Source organism: Cavia porcellus, unplaced genomic scaffold (assembly GCF_034190915.1).
Source record: "Cavia porcellus strain 051 isolate PalLab524CR breed Dunkin Hartley unplaced genomic scaffold, mCavPor4.1 scaffold_31, whole genome shotgun sequence".
NCBI classification, from domain to species: Eukaryota; Metazoa; Chordata; class Mammalia; order Rodentia; family Caviidae; genus Cavia; species Cavia porcellus.
The window spans coordinates 24942650-24962103 of NW_026947514.1; the positions used below are offsets into that span (position 1 = coordinate 24942650).

The following is a 19454-nucleotide window of genomic DNA, read 5'->3' on the forward strand; positions in this document are numbered from 1 at the left end:
AGTCCTGTTGTGACGTTTTTACCATGTCTTCTGGTACACAATTCTTTTGGGTATATATAGCTAGGAATGGAATTGCTGAATCATAGAGTTTTAGGTTCAGCATTCATTGTCATCTTTACAAAGCATGAGTCTATAACCCCACTAACAATTAAAAGAGTAGTTCCATATCTTTGCCAACACTTGATGCAGTCTCATGTGTGTGTGTGTGTGTGTGTGTGTGTGTGTGTGTGTTGCCAGAGCTTTATCTCAGGGTTTCTTACAAGATATGTCTTATCCACTGAACTACTTCTCTAGCCCCTTTCAACCTACTTTTTAAAAAAATTTCTGTTTGAGGAAACTAAAGAAAAAGAATGTTGTCTATTTTTACTCCAAAATATGAGCCATATCATTTGATACTTAATGAAATTTTTTTCACTTCTTACTTTTTTCCTTATTTTCCAACTCAACTCAAAAGTTTGAGGGTACTAAGTTCCATCTAAGAGTCAGGGATGTACAACAACAGGAAGAAAAAAGCCCAAATAAATGAAAAGATGATGAACCTGTGTTCATTGGTTGATGGCCTTAATATTATTAAGGTGACAAAAATAAGCTGATCCAGCAGTATCCTATCAAAAGTCCAGCTGTCTTTTTTTGTGGAAATTGACAAAGCTAATAGTAAAATTCATATGGAAGTCAGACGTGGTGGTACACGTCTGTAATCTCAGCACCCAAGAAAGCTAAGGCAGGAGAATCACCAAGACATCAAAGTCAGTCAGGGCTGCGTAGTGAGTTCAAGTCTAAAATACACAGTGAAATCCTGTCAATAAGATACATAGGTAAAAAATACATGGGTAGGTAGGTAGATCATGTGGAAATGCAAGAGACCCCGAATAGTCCAACAGCCTTGAAAAAGAACTAAAGTTGGAGGATCTACATGTCCCAAAGCTATAGCATAAATTAGATACATGAATAGAAGTGAGAGTTAAGAAGTGAACTTTTTAAAAACTTAAGGCCAGTTTTTTCAGTCTGCATGACTGGAGTAGGCAGTATTTTTTTTTTTTTAATTATAACACCAAAGAAAACAAGCAACCAGAGGGGAAAAGTTGGTAATCGGGCATTATCAAATTTAAAGATTTTGTATTTCAATAAGCAATCTATTAAGAAAGTAAAGAAGAAAATAAAGTAAAAGATAGCTCTCAGAATGGGAGGAAAGTTTGCAAATCATTTCTCTCATTAGGGTCTAATTTCCAACATGTATAAAGAGCTAATAAGCTGGGCATGTTGCACACACCTGTAATCCTATAATTCTGGGAGACTGAAGCAAGAAGACTGCCTGGATAGTTTAGTAATTTAGTGAGAACCTCTCTCAAAGCGAAAAAGAGAAAAGGACCAAGCGTATAAATCCAGCACTCAGTAGACTAAGGCAAGAGGATTGCTGTGAGCACAAGACCAGCACTGCATACCAAGACCCTGACCCTAAAGGGGGTCAGGAGGGTACAAAGAAACCTCATTTTGAAAGAAAAGAAGAGAAAGCACAATAACTTCTAATTTTACAGCTCTACTAAGTGAATCAAGTCGATCACAGAAGGTTAAGTATTCCTTCCTATCTCTAAGAGACTTAATATATAAACACTAAAGAGCAAAATAAAGAGCCATGTTAGGAAACAGGGAGATTCTGTAGTCTTAGTGTAGATGAGAAAGGAGATCTGGGGAAGTAGGAAGAGATGGGAACAGTAAAGATTCTGCATGTGTGTTTACCCAACCTCCAAGGTAGCCTGTAATCCCAGCACGTGGAAAGCTGAGGCAGGAGAGCCGCTGTGAGGTGATGGCTAGCCTGTGCTGCATAGCGACTTCCAGGCCAGTGTCATAGTGAAAACTTGTCTCAGAAAACAAAACGTACATGTATATATATATATAATTGCTGTGTATTACAAACTTACTCCTTTTAAAAAGGAAAATGTGAAGGTGAAAGTTTGCCTGGGCCATTACTGCCTCAGCTCTGTTTTTCTGTTACGACAAAATATGGTAATGTATGAGTTTTTTCTAGACTAAGACCTCAGTATTCGGGTTTAATTGCAGTGTTGGCACTTTGCAATAAGTGACTGGATTTTGGGTTGCAGTTTGGCATGTGATCTCTAAAAGCTTTACCTTGTCTGGCGTAGGGCATGGGAGAAAATGGATTAAGAATGATAAGTAATTGCTACAGTTTCTTTGAGTAGTGATGAATTACGAGTAGTAATAGTTGCATAACTATAATATACCAAAAATTTTAACAGCTTGAATTTTATGAAATGTAATAGCAATGAGGAAGAAAACTCAAAAGAGTAATGGGGGAGCAAAAGTTTTTATTTGAGCTACAGTAATTTGTAGCAGATTAGTTGGACAGAAGCAAAATTCTAGGAAGGAGTGCAGAAGTGTGTAAGGAAAAGTTTTATTTAAGCTGGGGTCTAGGGCTCATTGGTAGAGCAGGTGCTCAGGATGTATAGGTCCCTGAGTTCAACCCCCAGTACCACAGAAGAGAGAGACACAGGACATCATCATATTGCCTTTTTATGTATATGCAGTAAACAAATTAGCTAATATTTTTTCTTGAGGTTTTTCACAAGTGGCTTTCTTTTCATCCAGATTTCTCAGACTTCTCAGCCTGTCGTAAGGCTGTAAAGAACAAATACATTATTTCTCAAACTTCGTGAACCCTTCAGCACAGGTACTGCTCAGAACAGAGTTCTGTGAGCTACAAATTTTCCCAAGTCTCAGGACTGATCCAAAAATCAGAGTAAGACCTGTGTGCAAGGTGACTGTGCATTTACATAAATGTATACAAAGTAGGATAACAGACGTGTGTCCTTTTTTTTTTTTAATCGGTACCTGGGGTCAAACTCACGACTGCCTGCTTGCAAGGCAGGTGCTTATGCTGCTGAGCTAAATCCCCAGCCCCCAGACGTGTGTCTTAATGACACTAGTGCTAATTATATGCACAATTATGTGTTTCAAAGAATATAGCACGTACTTACCTACTCAAATAGCAGTAGCATTTCCAATTTAGCTGGGAAGTTTTAAAATAACTATACCATAACCAACAAAATTAATCTGTAGCTCCAAAAAATAACACTTCTGATGTTAACTGAAATCATTCAAAATAAAGAGCATAAATACACGAATGTTCAGCCAGAGTAGTCCTAGGTCACATTACATTCCATTTACACAGCTCCTAATCTTAAATTTCCTAGATCTGTTGACATAAGCTGACTTCCTGAGAAAAAATAAAATTACTCCTACTCCCCAGACATGCCAATTAATTGTGGTGGGCTGAAAGGATTTGAAATTTAAAAGAAATTGAAGAACTTCCCAACCCCCTTTTCTTCTTACACATCATAATCTTAAAGCAGGCAAGGGTAGGTGTTAGGATTTCTTAGTTTGGAGTCCCCCAAAAAGAATGGCTTCAGGTAACGTGTTAGTCACTTTCCTGCCACTAGGACAAAACACTCAACACCCACAATTGAGAGGAGGAGAGGTTTACTCGCCTCCCAGTTTCCAGCAGGTTTAGGTGAAGCTGGCTGCCTCCACCGCCGTAGGAAGACAGCTGTGCACCACTCAGCAGCCAAGAAGCCAAGAAGCGGAAAGGGAAGGGAGGAGCCCAATGCCCACACTAGCCAGGCCCCACCTCCTAACAAGTCAGCTACAGTGCCCCGCGCCCTAATCACCTTCCTGACACATGAGACTTTCGGGAAACATTTAGAATGAAACTATAACGCGAAGTTTTCATAATAACCAAGAAGTACGGAACATAAGTCTAAGGACTTAATGATCCCTTCCAAAGATCTCACTTTTACTATCTGGAAGTTTGCCTTTTCTAATACTTTTACTTCGGTTGATTTTCACTGTAGAGGAAAAAAGAACACATTAACACCTGTGGTTTTTCTCTTCAAAAGCATTTTTAAAAATGCCTGTCCTAGGAATGACAAAGTAACATCCTCCACAGTGACAGAAATAAACTTAGATGCCCTCTGTGTTTACTCCACCTATGTTAAGAACATGTCTACTGAAACCTAAAACTAGAGCTACTGTCTTAAAAGACCTTTTGTACAATTGTTTATAATATCAGTTAGGTCAGAGCTTGTACAGAGTGGTAAAATACTGACAGTTTGATGGTTTGGCCTAATAATTTTTGAATAAACAAACCACTGCATTTCTGTGATTCACTCTGAATGACATTTTAATTGTTCCCATCAAAAATTAGTTGACTTCTTACTCTAGCACTGATCTTACCTTGTGGTCAGTCTTTATTCCTGTACTCATCCACCTGTGAGTTAAGTAAGCGGGGGGAGTAAGCTAACTGAAAACTACTTTCCACTTATCCTATACTTACTCTACATCTTCTTAGGTCCCTTTACTCACTCACCGTTTGCATCAGCCTATAAATGCTGGTTACAGACTAAAATAAGGTTGTTATTATTCAACAAAGGGCTAAAATTTCAAATTTGAAAAATACATAGTCTAAGCCGTGTGTGGTGGTGCACACCTGTAATCCCAGCACTCAGGAGGCTGAGGCAGGAGGATTGCTGCAAGTTTGAGGCCAGCCTAGGCTACATAGCGAGTTCAGTTTTGAACTGCACAGTGAAACCCTGTCTCAAAAAGACAAAAGGAAGGGAAAGGAGAAAGGAGAGGAAACGAAAGGAAAAAGAGAAAGAGAAATAGGTAATCTCTTAGTGCAGGATGGGGGAAAATACTAGATTGGAGTCAGAAGAAGTTGTTGGTCTACCTCAGCTGTATAAAAGGGACTAGAGAAAGTAAACTGACATCTTCAGATGCATTTCTTTATTTGTAAAGTATAAATAGTACATTCTTTCCTTCACATGCTTAAAGCAGTTAAGATCAAATAAGACAGCTGTAGTGAATAATGTAGTGATTTTTTTCTTTATTAAAGTGTAATTGAAATGTTTAAATGCATATTGGAGAGTTCTTTTTAATGTGGACTTTAACTTCATTCATATTACTTAATATGAACCTGGTGACCATCACCATGTAAATGAATAAAGAAAATTGTACTTTATCTTTACCATAGAATACTGCTCAATAACAGGACGTACACAGATACATAGATATGTATGTATGTGTTGGAGGTTTTAAACACTTACCCTCCATATTTTGAGGCTGTATATGTGAATGTTTGTTTGTTTGCTTGTTTGTTTGTTGCAGTTATTTTATACATTTTCTTCTGGGATTCTTCTGTTGAGGAACAGATAACCATGCATAATGGGACTGAGATTTCCCACTCTTGTTAAAAATTTGCTTAGAGCAATGGAGCAGCTAGTAAGACAGCTACCGGTCTAAAGCTCTTTAATAATTCTTCCCTTGATAATTTTCCTTTATTTTCTTAGCATTAAAAAATATTTTTTTCTCTCCTGAAACTAATCAGTTTGTAATAAAAGGGCTAGTATACTAGGTTTATGATAATGAAAAGGTAGTACTTGTGGGAAAAACTGTATATTGATAAAACAAGTGTGTCACTCAATTTTAAATACGTAATACCATGAGTTTTACAAATATATGCACTCTGACAACCATGCTGTGATCATAGTGTGGAATATTTCCATCACCCCAGAAGTCTTCCCATGCCCTTTTGCTCTCAGGCTCCTTCCCGCTCCCTAGCAACCACTAATCTCCATGTATTTTATTTTCTTACAATTATGTCGTCTTTAGTATGGGTTTATACAAATGGGTTTATACAATACATAGTCTTGTGTCTGGTTTATTTTACTATGTAGCCCATGCTTGTGAGATTCATTAGCTGGTTTGTGTATTGATTATTACTTTTTAGATACTTTTTTCTCATCATATTCCCTATACCTCTATCTGTGTTTGTGTGTGTGTGGTACTGGAAATGGAACTCAGAACCTCACACTGTCAGGCAGGTGCTATGCTACTGAGCTATATAGCCCTAGCCCCAAGGGTGGAGCCAAGGAAGATGTAACTGTCTGGGATTTTTTTTATTTTTTATTTTTTTGGTACCAGGAATTGCACTCAGAACCTCACACTTGCGAGGTAGGCACTGTGCCACTTAGCTATGTCCCCAGCCCTCTCTATACCTTTTTGCACATACAGAACGTAGTTATAATAGCCTTTTAAGCTGAGCATGGTGGTGCACTCCTGTGTTCCTGCACCCTGGGAGGCTGAGGCAGGAAGATTGGTAAGTTTGAGCCCAGTTTAGGCAATTTAGTGACTTAGTAAGACCCCCATCTCAAAATAAAGGATAAAAAGACTAAGGTAAAATGTGAGGGCTCTGGGTTCAGTGTGTAGTACTTGTATCCCACCCACCAAAAAGGGCTTTTTTAGCAGCTAAGTCGGGTAATACTCTGTCATTTCTAGTCTGTTTTTATTGGTTATTTGCCTGATTTTCAGGTCATATTTTCCCGTATTTCTGAATGCCTCCAATTTTTTAAATTATGTATTGGATGCTGGACTAGGCAATGTTAGACTTTGTTCTTGGAGTCATTTGGATCTTGTTGAGACTTTTGTTTAAGGTTTGTTAGAGTTAGTTGGTCAAGGCCAAATTTATGTCTAGGGTTATTCATTTCCAATACTAAGGTGGAGCTCTTCTGAGGGCTGCTTGAGGTGTGTTGTAAGGTCTGACCATTTTGTTGGGTGAAAACACAAACTACCCTCAACTCTGCACAAGTGCCAGAAAGTGTTTGGTCTGTTTCCTGGTAGACCTCTCCCTGGCCTCTAATAGTTTCTTCTCCTGAGAGTGACAGTCAGTACTGTCCCTTTAGGTCAAGGGACTCTGCAGGTCTCCAAAGTGCACTCTTTGCATGTCACTCCTCCCCCATCCACTCCCCAGCCAAGTCCAGCCACTCAGCCTCCCCAACTCTGATCTCCTCTGTCAGCTCCCAGCTTGAGTCCTAGCTGTCCTCCACTGACAGGACCTGGCCCCCTTCCCGCTGCAGCAGGGCACCTTGGTTTGCCCTTTCAGACAGCACTGTCTGTCATTGCATGTGATTCCTTTGAAAATCATTGTGTTACACCTTTTGTCCAGTTTCCTGTTGTTTACAAAAATAAAGTGAGTGCAGCCTCTGGTACTCCATCGTAGCTGGAAGTGGCAGTTCCCTTTTTCTTAGAGTAAGCATGTATTAATATTTCTTGGGGGAAGTTGGGGTACTTGTCTCATCAGTTCTCAACATATTTGTAACACACTTTAATGTCTGCTCTTATTCTTTGTAAAACATACAGCATAAGTGATGTTCCTTGGTGTTCATGATAATTAAGCTAAGCTAAGGCAGTTTATCTTTGATCAACTTGAAATTATAGAGTATTAATTTTGAGTTGTTTTTAGCCAGTTTTTAATCTAATTTGGCATCTCATGAATGATGAATATGTTAGAGTTCTAATTCTGAGGATATTTGTTATCCATATATCTGATGGGTTAATTTGTCATATGATCTGTATCATGCTTGGCCTTAGGCAAATGTCTGACTTTCTAATATGTGTGGGAAAATTACTGCAGTCTCTTCTTATTCATACATATTTGTGGTTGAGAAGATTGTGAAAGTCTTTAGCCCTTGGCACACTGATGTTTTGGATTTATTGGCTTGGCTGTGGATAACAACTATTGTTAGGATATTGGTTCATAGATTAACTTACCATAATGTTTAACATGTAGCCAAATATTTGTCAGTCAGAGAAACTTATATTTTAGTCTATTTGTGTTTTGGGAAAGATGAGCAATAAGAGGGCTAGAACTAGGATTTTAGGGCCAGGGATTTAGCTTAATGCTAGAGCTCTTGCCTAGCATGCCTGAAGCCATCGGTTCAAGCCTCAGCACTGCAAAGCAAAACAGTATGATTTTACTTATTACAGGTAGACTATTGCTGTATGTGTAAGAGTTTTAAGTAAGTGGTAATACAAAATGAAACTCTTGAGGAAAATTTTGAGGTCTAATGACTTTACTTTTGGCCTTATGTATAACATTATTTATTTGCAGTGTGGTTAGTTGTAAGGAGTATAGAACTTGGGAGAGCTGGATTCTGGTCTCAGCCTGGCAAGTCACCAACTTTGTGAGGATCTCCCAGCCCATAAAATGAAGATGAATGCCATAAAATCATGACAGCTAGATGGCAGAAAGTAAAGTGAGGCATCTTTATTTACATTTATATTCCACAGTTAACTGTGCAAAAATACTTGTGTTGGAATGGAAGGAACAAAACATAGACTTGATTAAGTAAAATGCAAACAGAGATTAACTGTGTTTTTTGTTTTAGTTTGGCTTTTTGTCATTGTTGTCACTTCTTCTTTTCTCAATATTAATTTGTTTTCTCACTCTCTGATTTTCCAGGCAAAGAATGTGTGCAGCAGTTAGCTGAAAATACGAGGTATTTCAGGAGACGCCTGAAGGAAATGGGCTTCATTATTTATGGAAATGAAGATTCGCCGGTGGTGCCTTTGATGGTCTACATGCCAGCCAAAATTGGGTGCGTTTTCTTGCAGTTTGTACTGGCCTCTCATTAGACTAAAGGCATCTGTGATATAAGGCTGGAGCTGATGTGTTTTGTTAGGGGAAATTGTCTTATCTTTACTGTGTTAACCTTCACTCACTAGAAATACTGTAGTTGACAAAGTGGACACCAAATTGCAAAATGTGTTAGCTAAGCTAAACACGGACATTGCTGGCTGGCCTGGAGCCTATATTCTAGTGGGGCAAGAGTCAGTTGTGTGGTGCACTGGAGTGTTAGGTGCTACAGGAGAGAATAGAGCCCACTACACGTGGGGACTGAGAGCGCCCTAGTGTAGGCAGATAGCAGTTTTTCAGGGAAAGCCTCAGTGGGAGGGGATGGCTGAGCCAAGATATGAACACGGTTAGCATCAGTTACTTAGAGAAAGTAGCATCTGTGCAAAGGCCACAGGCAGGACATGTGTATCAGTGGGAGAATAACCAGGCGCTCACAGGAACTGAAGGACCGTGCCTGAGGGGAACAAAAGGTTGGAGGTCAGGGCATGTTATTGGATACCTGGGTGTGCTAATTACACCAGCTTCTCTGGTTTGTGCGTATATAATGGAAAGCTTCACCCTGGGAGAGCTTTCAGTGTATTTGAGAAGTTCAGATGTGTAGTGAAACTGGATGACATTTGAAAGGCAAAGAAACAATAATTGTATTCGATTAATTATACCGAAGTAGTTTTGTGAACTGGGAGGGTATAGAAGACTTAGGGGTCTCCAGTACATCATTACCATCTATTGCTTCCCTTCAGGACAGCAAGACCTTTGCACTCTGTGCTTTGGTATTCATCTTCACTTCTTTTCCTCTTCTTGCACTTTGCAGGGCCTTTGGGCGAGAGATGCTGAGGCGGAACATTGGTGTAGTTGTGGTAGGATTTCCTGCTACCCCGATTATTGAGTCTAGAGCCAGGTTTTGCTTGTCAGCAGCTCATACCAAAGAAATACTTGACACGGTAAGCAGACACTTCCACCTTGGTATAAACGTGCCTTATACTAAAGGGTCTGTATAGCAGATGAAATCAAGCATCTGCTGATCCTGAATGTTCTCTGAGTACCCAGTAAGAAGCATTCTGTACCATGCTACATAAAACTGCCATGTACCAAAACTGTAAAATCAGTAGCATCCTCCACCAGAGCAGTGTCATGGGAGCTCAAGAGTTTTCTAGCTTCATCTCATACTATTCTCTCTCTCATTGTGACTCTACAGCTATACAATTCTCTTTCTATTGCATCTTTGTCTACTCTACACTTTCTGGTATGTGTTTGTGTTTGTTTTTGGTTTTGTTTGGTTTTAACGATGGGGTTCCAGTGTTTATTTCAGGCTGACCTGGAACTCCTAGCTGTCCTCTGCCTCAGCATCCTGAGTGCTGGGATTACAGGTGTCTGATGTGTTAACAGATCTGTAGAATTTTCTCTCTCCAGCCTGCTCTCCTCCTTGACTAGCTGCCTGCTGTTCACTCTTCACATCTCCATTTAAAGGAATCTTGTTCCCAACCCTTTTTGCTGTGTGCTCCTGTAGAATTTTAAAATTCCCATCTTCATAAATCTTCATACTTAATGGTAGTCTTCACCATTAGACAAATCCTTTCTTTTTCCCCCTAGTGTTGGGAGATTCAAAAAGGGCCTCAGTTACAGCGAGTGAGTGCTCTATCACTGAGCTAGACCCACAGCCTTCCATTAGATAAATCTTGAGACTAAGTTTTGTTCTACACTCCTAGCACTTACAGTGCCAGGCATGTAACTGGAGATCATAACTATTGCTAACTCTAATTGCTTATAATCTCGCTCTCTTTTTTCTCCATCACTTGGTACTATGAACCTGTACACACACCTTATATTTTTTATTTTGAGATAGTCAGAATTGCCCAGGCTGGCCTCAAACTTGTGATCTCCTGCCTCAATCTCCTGAAGAGGTGGAATCACAGGCTCACACCACGATGCTCAGCTTGATATTCTCTTAATAGGTTGTTATTTTACATCTAAATTTCAGGAGTTTAAATAAATACTGCTTTTGGGGTTGGAGGTACAGCCTAGTGGTATAACACATACAGGCCCTGGGTTCCATCCTCAGCGTTTTCCCTCCCCCTGCAAAAAGGATGCTTTCTGAGAATTTAGAAAGCATTAGGACAGAACATTTGAATAGTCTCTAAAGAATATGTGTTAATTCATTGGAGATCAAATCTTAAATATTATGAATGTTTTTAAAAGGTAAGCTTAATAACTTGTGAATAGCTGAAGACTTAAATTTTCGTCTGTTATTTTCGTCTGTTTCTATGTAGTAAAATTTCTGAAATAAGAATGGGACTGGGGAGTTAGCTTAGTGGCATAAGTGCCTGCCTGGCAAGCCTGAGGTTGTGAGTTCAATCCCCAGTACTGCAAAAAAAAAAAAAAAGAATGTAACCTTTTCTTTTAGTTGTAGTAAGAAGACTTAATTTGAGATCGACACTTTTTTTCCCTTTTTTTTTGTTTTGTTTTGTTTTGTTTTGGTCTGAGACAGGATCTCACTTTGCAGTTCAGGTAGGCCTTGAGCTCACTTTGTAGCCCTGGCTGGTACTGAACTCCCAGAAATCCTGCTCAGCCTCCCAAGTGCTAGGATTATAGGAATGTACCACCAAGACCAGCTCAACACTCAATTTTTAAGTAAACAGTCTAATACAATATTACTATAGGCACAATGTTACGTGATTGTATTCTTTTAGTTTTTTTGTTTTGTTTTTATTTTTGTTTTGAGACAGGGTCTCTCTCTAATTCAGGGTAACCTTGAACTCTTGACAGTCTTCTTGCCTCAGCTTCCCAAGATGTGGGATGACAAGTGTGCACCACTCCACCTGGCTGTGTGCGTGTGCTCTTAATCACAGTTCTGACATTATCAAATTGGATTCAGCCTATTAATAGGATTATCTCTATTTATTTTGATTTGCCTTTCAGATATTTTAAATATTTTCCTTTTTCTCAAATCTTAATGATACGGGCATGGTAGTACACATCTGTAATCCCAACACTCGGGAGGCTGACGCAGGAGGATTACTGCAAGTTCAAAACCAGCCTGGCCTACATAGCAAGACTGCTCAAAAAAAAAATCTTACTGATAAATTTCTCCATCAATTTTTTTTTTTTTTTTTTTTTTTTGAGACAGAGTCTTGCTGTTAGTTCAGCTGGCCTCATACTCATGGTAATCCTCCTATGTCAGCCTCCCAAATACTGGGATTATAGATGTGTGCCATCATGCCCAGGTTTTTTTAGGGTTTTTTGCGGGAGGGTTGGTTTTTGGTTTTTGAGCCAGATCTCACTGTTTAGCCAAGGCTGGCCTAGAACTCACAGCAGTCCTCCTGCCTCAGCCTCCTGAGTGCTGGAATTACAGGCATGTGTCACCATACAAGGCCTTTTTTAATTTTTTAAGTTTCAGAGTTTTTTTTTTAGTTTTATACCACCATGTCTCACTCACTGATTTTTTTAACTTAGTGATTTCAACTTTTCTTTTTCATTATATTCTATAACAAGAGACCCACCTCCCATCTCAAACACAAACCAAAACCTATGCATGGTATGGGGTCAGAAGAAGTCTTATAAACTAGATTCCCTTTGGCTGCTGTGGGTTTGTTTTTCTGTTTCTGATCATCATTTTTACATTGATGAACAATGTAGGTTCTTCTGAAATCAGAATTAATAAATGTTCTTTTCTTTGTGATCTTAAGTCGCATGGACTTTTGCTTAAATAACTCCTGTATCAGAGATCAGGGAATAAATGGTTAATAGATTTCCCCAGCTAAAATTCAGTCTTAAATAGTTTCCTTATGGAATTTTCAATTAAGCCTCTTTACAAAGATACCACTGTTCCTATAGGATATTAAATCCCAGCTCTTATTTGCTTGCTTTGTTTTGTTTTGTTTTTCTTATTATATTTTCACATTTAAGAATGGCAAATTTTTTTAACAAAAGGATAAAACAATAAAACGAATCAAAACAAACCAATGTAAGAGATACTTCAAAGCATTACAAAATTAACAATAATCACCAAAATGCCTCTTGATGTCTTCAAAATAGCTGCAGATAACTTCAGACATAGTAGAAATCAAACAGAACAGAATAGAATAGAAACAATAAAAACAAACCAATGAATGCAGTAAAGGACTTCAAAACAAGCCAGTAGTAAATCCGAAATTGCTACCATAGTAATTCTTGCTATCTTTGAAATAGCTGCTTCTGCCATCAGATATGACATAATCAAACAAAAGAAAATAAAACCCAACCCAACAAAACAATGGAAATAATATAGGACTTCCAAAACAAGACCATAGGGAATCAACAGTGTCTGCAATGTCAGAAGGAGATGCCCACTAGATGCTACACTGTGAACCACTGTCCTCTGAACCCATGACACACCACTGGCCTGGACCTGCAATGTTAGTGAAACACCAAAACACCATAGCCACAGTTGCATTTCACCCCCATCATCACAGCCTATGTTTCTCTAGATAAACTGGTCACTTGCAGGAAGGGCAGTGGTTGGTACTTCTTGTTTGCCAGCCCATGCACCAGAAGGGGCTGGGTTCTGTCTGTTCCAGTTCATTGGTCACCCACACATGGCACTGGTCCCCAAAAGGGCTTGTGTGATATTTTCTTAGGGTGACATGTATAAGTAATACAGTTAGTGCTTTTTTTAAAAATTTTTCTCTGTCCCTAAAACATTGATTTATAAAAATCAAATTTAAGGACAGGTAAAATTGTTTTTATACTCATAATCAACTCTGCAATATAAGGTATGCATTCTCAAACAGAATTATAGCTATAAGCCTAACAGGTTTATGCAGTGTCACAGAGACTCGGGTCACACATAAGCAACTTGTTCCTTTCCCCCAAGCATAACATACTTTAATGAATTTTACACTTTATGCTGATTACCTGGCTATTCATGAGGCAACTGACCTCCTTGTTCAAAACTAGCCCTGTCCACAGGCATACATGGCCTGCCCTGAGTAAATGTACTCAACACATGTGCCACCGTGGGCAATGTCAGCATTGTTTTCAGGCCAATCTAGCCTCGGTGTGCCTGCATTCTGCTGGTCCTGACCAGCCTCTGCTTTGTCCTGTCTGTCTTAGGCGCTAAAGGAAATAGATGAAGTTGGAGACTTACTGCACCTGAAGTACTCCCGTCATCGATTGGTGCCTCTGTTGGACAGGCCTTTCGACGAGACAACTTACGAAGAAACAGAAGACTGAGCCTTTCTGGTGCTCCCTTGGAGGAAGTCCCCCTCCTCCAGGACAGTGTGTGGCCTCTCTGAGCCAGTTCCAAGAACCACACTTCAGTGACCATCTCTCATCAAAGGCATTTCCTCAACTACTGAAGGTGGCCACGTGTACTCTAAATGACATTTTGTAAATAGTCAAAAACTGCTTCACATCCTTCATTTGCTACATCTTAGCTTTTAAAAAAAGAAGTGACTCACTTTGCCTGTAAAAGGCATTTTATTTTATACCTGTCCTACTTGTGAAATCCCACTGACCCTACCTTACCTGGCTAACCCCATAGATAGGCATTGCCATCTCTGGCCACGGAGGGCTTGGCTCCGTCAGGAGGTCCTGCTGCCCCTTGGCTGTCCAGCCTTGAGACTCACCGACCTCCTTCCTGGGGAGCACGTGCCTTCCACTCACCTCCAGCCAGGTCTCAGAGGTCACCCACCCAGCAGCCCTTAGTTAACCAATCATGTAATTAACTAACGTGTTCTCTCTAGTCTTCAGTTTGGCCTTTTAAGAAAAAACAGTTAACAGTACTATGCGGGTCATGTGTAACTCCTCCTGGCCAGGGGTCTCTCAGACTTCGGTCTTACTCCATATTTTTGTTCTGGTCACCAGATGATTTCTTCCTTTCCTATCAAATATGTCTTCCTGTGGTCACAATCTGAGGGCACGTCCAGATTTCAGGTTCTTCCCAAGCTGTATTCCTAGTGCTTCTGACCTCATAGTTGAAACACTCAGCATTTCAGAAGCACCTGCATCCCACCAGGGTCAGACATCAATGGTGAAAACAATTCGTTTTTCCTGTTTTGTGTATAAAGCTGCTCTATAAGTGATGGGCATTCCTGGTGGGATGAGAGAGGCGGGGGCAGTGTGGAAAGAACTGATGATTTGCAGAATGTCTGATCATGTTTGTTTCTACTTTTCAAAAATTAGAAAAGCTTCTGGCTGGATTTGGGTGCAGACTGAAATTCAGACTGATGAAAGAAAGTATTGGTTAGTCCTCTGCTCAGAAATGATTTATCATGTTCCTATTTCAGGATTAAATTGATTTAGTCCTTTGAGAAGTTGGTGCACGGACCCCTTTCTGAATACCAAACCTTCTTTTCCTGATACCCTAACACAATCTTGACCTGGTACAGGGGCTGAAGTCTCCCTGTGCTTCCATTATGTGATTTTTTCCCTGAGAAATTCTGATTACATTTCTTTTTCCTCAAGTAGAATATATTCTATTTTGACTCTGTTTTAATACTGTAACCAGGTAAGGAGATTTTTTTCAGAGAGCTTTATACTGCTTGACCAAAGAACACACTGAAAATCACCACTTTGAAGTTGTTACTTTTTCTTTTGACCAAAGCTTAAGTAAAGAGAACTTTTGGCCTTATTGTACCCAAGATTAGCTTGTGTTTAATTGGCCATCAAGTATTACAGGGAAGGATTGGGAACAGAATGAAAAAAACAATGTATAAAAATACTTTTTCGGGCTGGGGATTTAGCTCAGTGGCATAAGCACCTGCTTTGCAAGCAGGCGGTCGTGAGTTCGATCCCTGGTACCGATAAAAAGTTTAAAAAAAAAAAAAAGTAAAAAAAAAACTTTTTCACTTTTCTGTTTTTGAAAATGCACCTTTTTATTAGTAAAAGATTCCCAGTCCACATTCTCCTAGGCATCCTGTCATCAGCTATGAAATATTTGTGCAAATACATGTTGTGGAGGATGTAGGCAATATTGTTTGTGAAATTTTGTTTCCATGTCCTGCAGATAAAAGTTGTCTTTGGTCACTCTCAGCATCTGAGAGTTTTAAGTCCTTGAGATGTTCCAAGGTTTTATATCACTTTTTTAAAGAGCATAAAAGGGTGAGTAAAAGAACCAAGGAAAGATACAGGGATCATATTTAGCATGTACATGTTAAAGTAAATAGGTTGTGGTAATTAAGTAACTAGTCCTGTACAGTAAAATCCATTGCTGACACTCCCATGTGTCTACCCCCCACTGTAGAATCCCACTGGAGTACCAGGTAGCTTTTGCAGTACAGTTACTCTTTAGCAGTGTAGATACAGGCTTGCAAAAGTCACAGATTTTAAGCAGTGAACTTACCTGCTACTTTTTTTAACTTGCATGAAGTCACTCCAAATTAAAATGTCACTTAGTGTGGAGATACAGATCTATATATATCTATAGATAACTATAGATATATATCTAGAGAGAGAGAGGAGAAATAATTTCATTGTGCAAAGTTATTTCAGGATCAGTGCAATTAAGTTACAAGTTTATTTTGAAGGGACAAAACTCCTGTGACCATCCAGGACCTCTGAACACTACAGAGGAGAAAACATTAGATACACAGTATGATTGTCTCTTCTTGAAACTGTAATATAAATCTGAGTCCAGTCATATCACAGGCATCATTAAGTTCTGAGGGAAATACAACCACACGAATAAATCATTGAGAATGAGTAGAAATCTGAGATATAAAAACACTATTTAGATTCTAGAATCTGATGGGATTTAAACATGTGTCAGTTAATCATTATTGCCAAAATTGATAATCGGAGTGAATCAGTACAGGTGTGACTAATTCTCATCACTTTTTCCTCACTTTTTAAATTCAGCATTGCTTTTATTAATAAGGCCTTTTCCTGCAGATCACATCAATAAATGCATAGCTAGGAGACATCGAAGCCCCATAACAAAGAATGGATCAAATGGCTGTTGCATTTCTCCTTCAGTCTTTGAAACTTTAATTTAGCAGTACAGAGATTTGGGGGTACTTTAAAACTTTTTTTCTTTGCTTTAGTTTGTTTGTGTTTGGTGCTGGGAATTGAACTCAGGACCTTTTGTTTGCCAGACACTGTGCCATTGAGTTATACTTCCGGCCCTGATTTTTTTTAAAATTCCCTTCATAAAAAGATTGTAGTCTCCAGAACCCTCAGTGCTGCTTGTTTGAGGAGTCCTGCCTGCTATCGCTTTAATCACTTTAATCACTGTCTGAAATGCTCATGGGAGGGGAGGGCCTTAGATGGTCAGAAGAGGTCTCGTCTTACGTAATCAGAAGTGAACAGGAGCATCCCACACCCATGCTGAGGGCTCTGGTTTTGCCCCATGGCTCTTGCAGTTGCCAAGGAACTTTTCCCCATGATTTTTCTCTAGAATCCATCTCTTCTTTGGTTGCCCTTCTTTCTTTTATCTTCTAGTTACTGAGTTTCAAAGTTCAGCTCCAGAGAAAACTGATGTATGGTCATGCTGGCCTTAAGGATCAGTAGTTAGGTGTCCTGGTCTCTGTCCATTCAGCCTTACATTTCAGGAGAAGACAGGGAACAGTATTTCTTCCCTACCTAATTGAGGAGCCTGTATCTAAGCTTCTCACAACTGATACAGTTTAGCTAATTTCTAGTCAGTGATGCACTTTGCTTCCCACCTGTTAGTGAAAACCAGGAGGCACAGACAGTGGCTCAGTTGGAAACGTTTCCTGACTTCTTGGGGAACGGATTAAAATGCTGGGCTCTGCCACTACCTTCCTGTTTTTTTCTTCCAAATCTGTGAAGATGTCTGGTCCCCACTGTTACTGAGTTGAGGTGTTAATGTAGAACTGCTGGTCACGCCACGGCAGTGGAGAAAGAGAATCTGGGAAATTTTTCTGTGTATGCATTTGTGACAGTGTGGCAGAAGCACCTAGGAAAGACTAAATGCAATTGTTGTGTAAAGAATTACTATGTCGGACATAGTGGTGCACACCTATAATCTCAGCACTCGGGAGACTGAGGCAGGAGGGTTGGTGCAAATACAAAGCAAATACATCCTGGATGACAAAGTGAGTTCAAGGACATCTTGAACTGCAAAGTGAAACCCTGTCTCAAAAAGACGTTTATAAAAAATGATTGCACCTGATTCCCAGGGTGCCTTTCCTCTCTGGATGTTTTCTAGGTTAGCCGCAACTGGCTTAATCTGAATTTGCTCCCACTTGGTTAGAAAAAGAGGGCGAACAGTGGCTTTCCTTTTCTAACTGCCTCCACTCATGAAGATGAGAATCGTGTCGTGTTTTACACAGGTAAAAGCCCAGAGCGGCTGGAGGTGAGAAGCAGAAAAATCAAAGATTTTTTCTTGCTGCTTAGCCTAGAATCTATAAAATTTTTCTCAAGCCCTAGAATCTATAGGTGTATGATTTCCTGCTTACCGTGGAAGCCCCCGGTGCCCAGCAGGCATTTTAATCCATTCAGGCGGTGAATCAGAATACCTTCCACTTGGAGAAAGCATTCCTCTTCCTTTTCTCTGCTTCACCTGCATGAAATGCATGCTCGGGCTCCAAGCCAGTTGCCACAGGTCCAGCCAGGTGGCCCAAGTAGAGGGCTAGTGTCCTCCTTTACCACAGAGAAGAAACCAAGACTAGCCAGTGACCCCTGGCTTTACTTGTGTACAAAACGCTGTTGTTCCTTTTGTGATTTCCAGTGACTTGTTCTCCAAGCACCTGTTAGCTGTAGATTTTAGTTTTCTGGGAAAGAAGTGAAAGGGGCTCACTTACGCCCCTCATGGAAATGCTTCATCTACTCTGATGCATCTGGGTATTGCACATTCATAGTCCACCCTTGCAAGTGGCTTAGGGGGAGCCGTGGACAAGGTCTTGTTTACTGTACAGTACACATGACAAATGGCCTTATGCTGTCATTCTTTCTGGTATGATGAGTTGTCATAAACTGACCCTAAGGAATACAGTGGTTCTTACGCTGCAGTTACTGTGTCCTGCATGAAGCAAAACCCAAAGCTCTGTTCTTCCAGAGCAGTGCTGGGAGGTTGGGAGGCTGGTATGCTTTCTGTCTGTTTTATTGCCATCTGTATGAAGAGGTGAATCTCCATGCACGAGGAGACTTGAGCCAACTCTAAGTCTGCTTTTGCCAACACAGTTCCCAGGCTTTTTGTGCAGAGCTTGGTTGCTTGGCCTCAGCTGGTGATGGGGAGCCCTGTAGAGTTCTCAGTGATAACAGGCTTGCCACCACTGGTCTAGGCCTTCCGAGAAGGTGGGAGAATACCACTGGCTGGGGTGGGATGACATAACGGCCCATCTTCACCCTTCACACCCATACCTCAGGACTGTGTGGCCAGTAGCTGGAATGACAAAAAGCTTCCTTGCTGGGGCTTCACAGAACACTGGAGACCCAGCCTGCATCCTCACAGTCTTGATGATCCCTCTCTGTATAAAGGCAGCTAACAGTAAGAGAAGGGGGAAAGAGCTGCCAGAGAGCAGAGCTTCTGGGAAAGCTGAGGTCTTGTCCTGTTCTGTTGGTCCATGTTTTTCCACTGACCGAGTTAACCTGTAAACGACTTTGCAAGGTGTGCTGTGATGTTAGCCCCTTCCATTGCTGTAATGTTACTGTAATCTGGGAAAGAGAGTAAAGGGGAAATGTAAATAAAATTTTTTTTAAATTTTGATAATGTGTTAAAATGTCACTGTGCATTACCCTGCCTTCTTGCCAGATGATGTTTTGTTTGGTTTGGTTTTTGGTTTTTGGTTTTTTTAATTGGATGACTGAGAAGCTGCTGTGGATTGGGGATCAGTGTATCAGTTTTGAGAATATGTTATTAAACAACTAAAGGAGAACCGCTTAAGATGATCTGAGAATCATCTCATGCAAATATATTGATTTTCCCTAATAAAGCATTCACAAAGATACATTTGCCTTTAGTTATTCAACCAGGAAACATTAAGAGCTGTCTCGGTGCCAGCACATGTACCCCTCACCACCAGTAAGCCTG

At 40.1% G+C, this 19454-nt stretch overlaps 1 protein-coding gene across 1 annotated transcript in view; it reads left to right on the forward strand.

Annotated features, from left to right (window-relative positions):
* The window catches only part of Sptlc2 (serine palmitoyltransferase long chain base subunit 2), a 97896-nt gene extending 78525 nt beyond the window's left edge, over positions 1–19371 (forward strand). Inside the window, exons 11-13 of the mRNA XM_063241063.1 lie at positions 8312–8447; positions 9297–9426; positions 13574–19371. Coding sequence (XP_063097133.1) covers positions 8312–8447; positions 9297–9426; positions 13574–13693 — 386 coding nt within the window. The 3' untranslated portion in view covers positions 13694–19371. The remainder of the gene's footprint in view (positions 1–8311; positions 8448–9296; positions 9427–13573) is intronic.
* Positions 19372–19454: the final 83 nt, after the last annotated feature.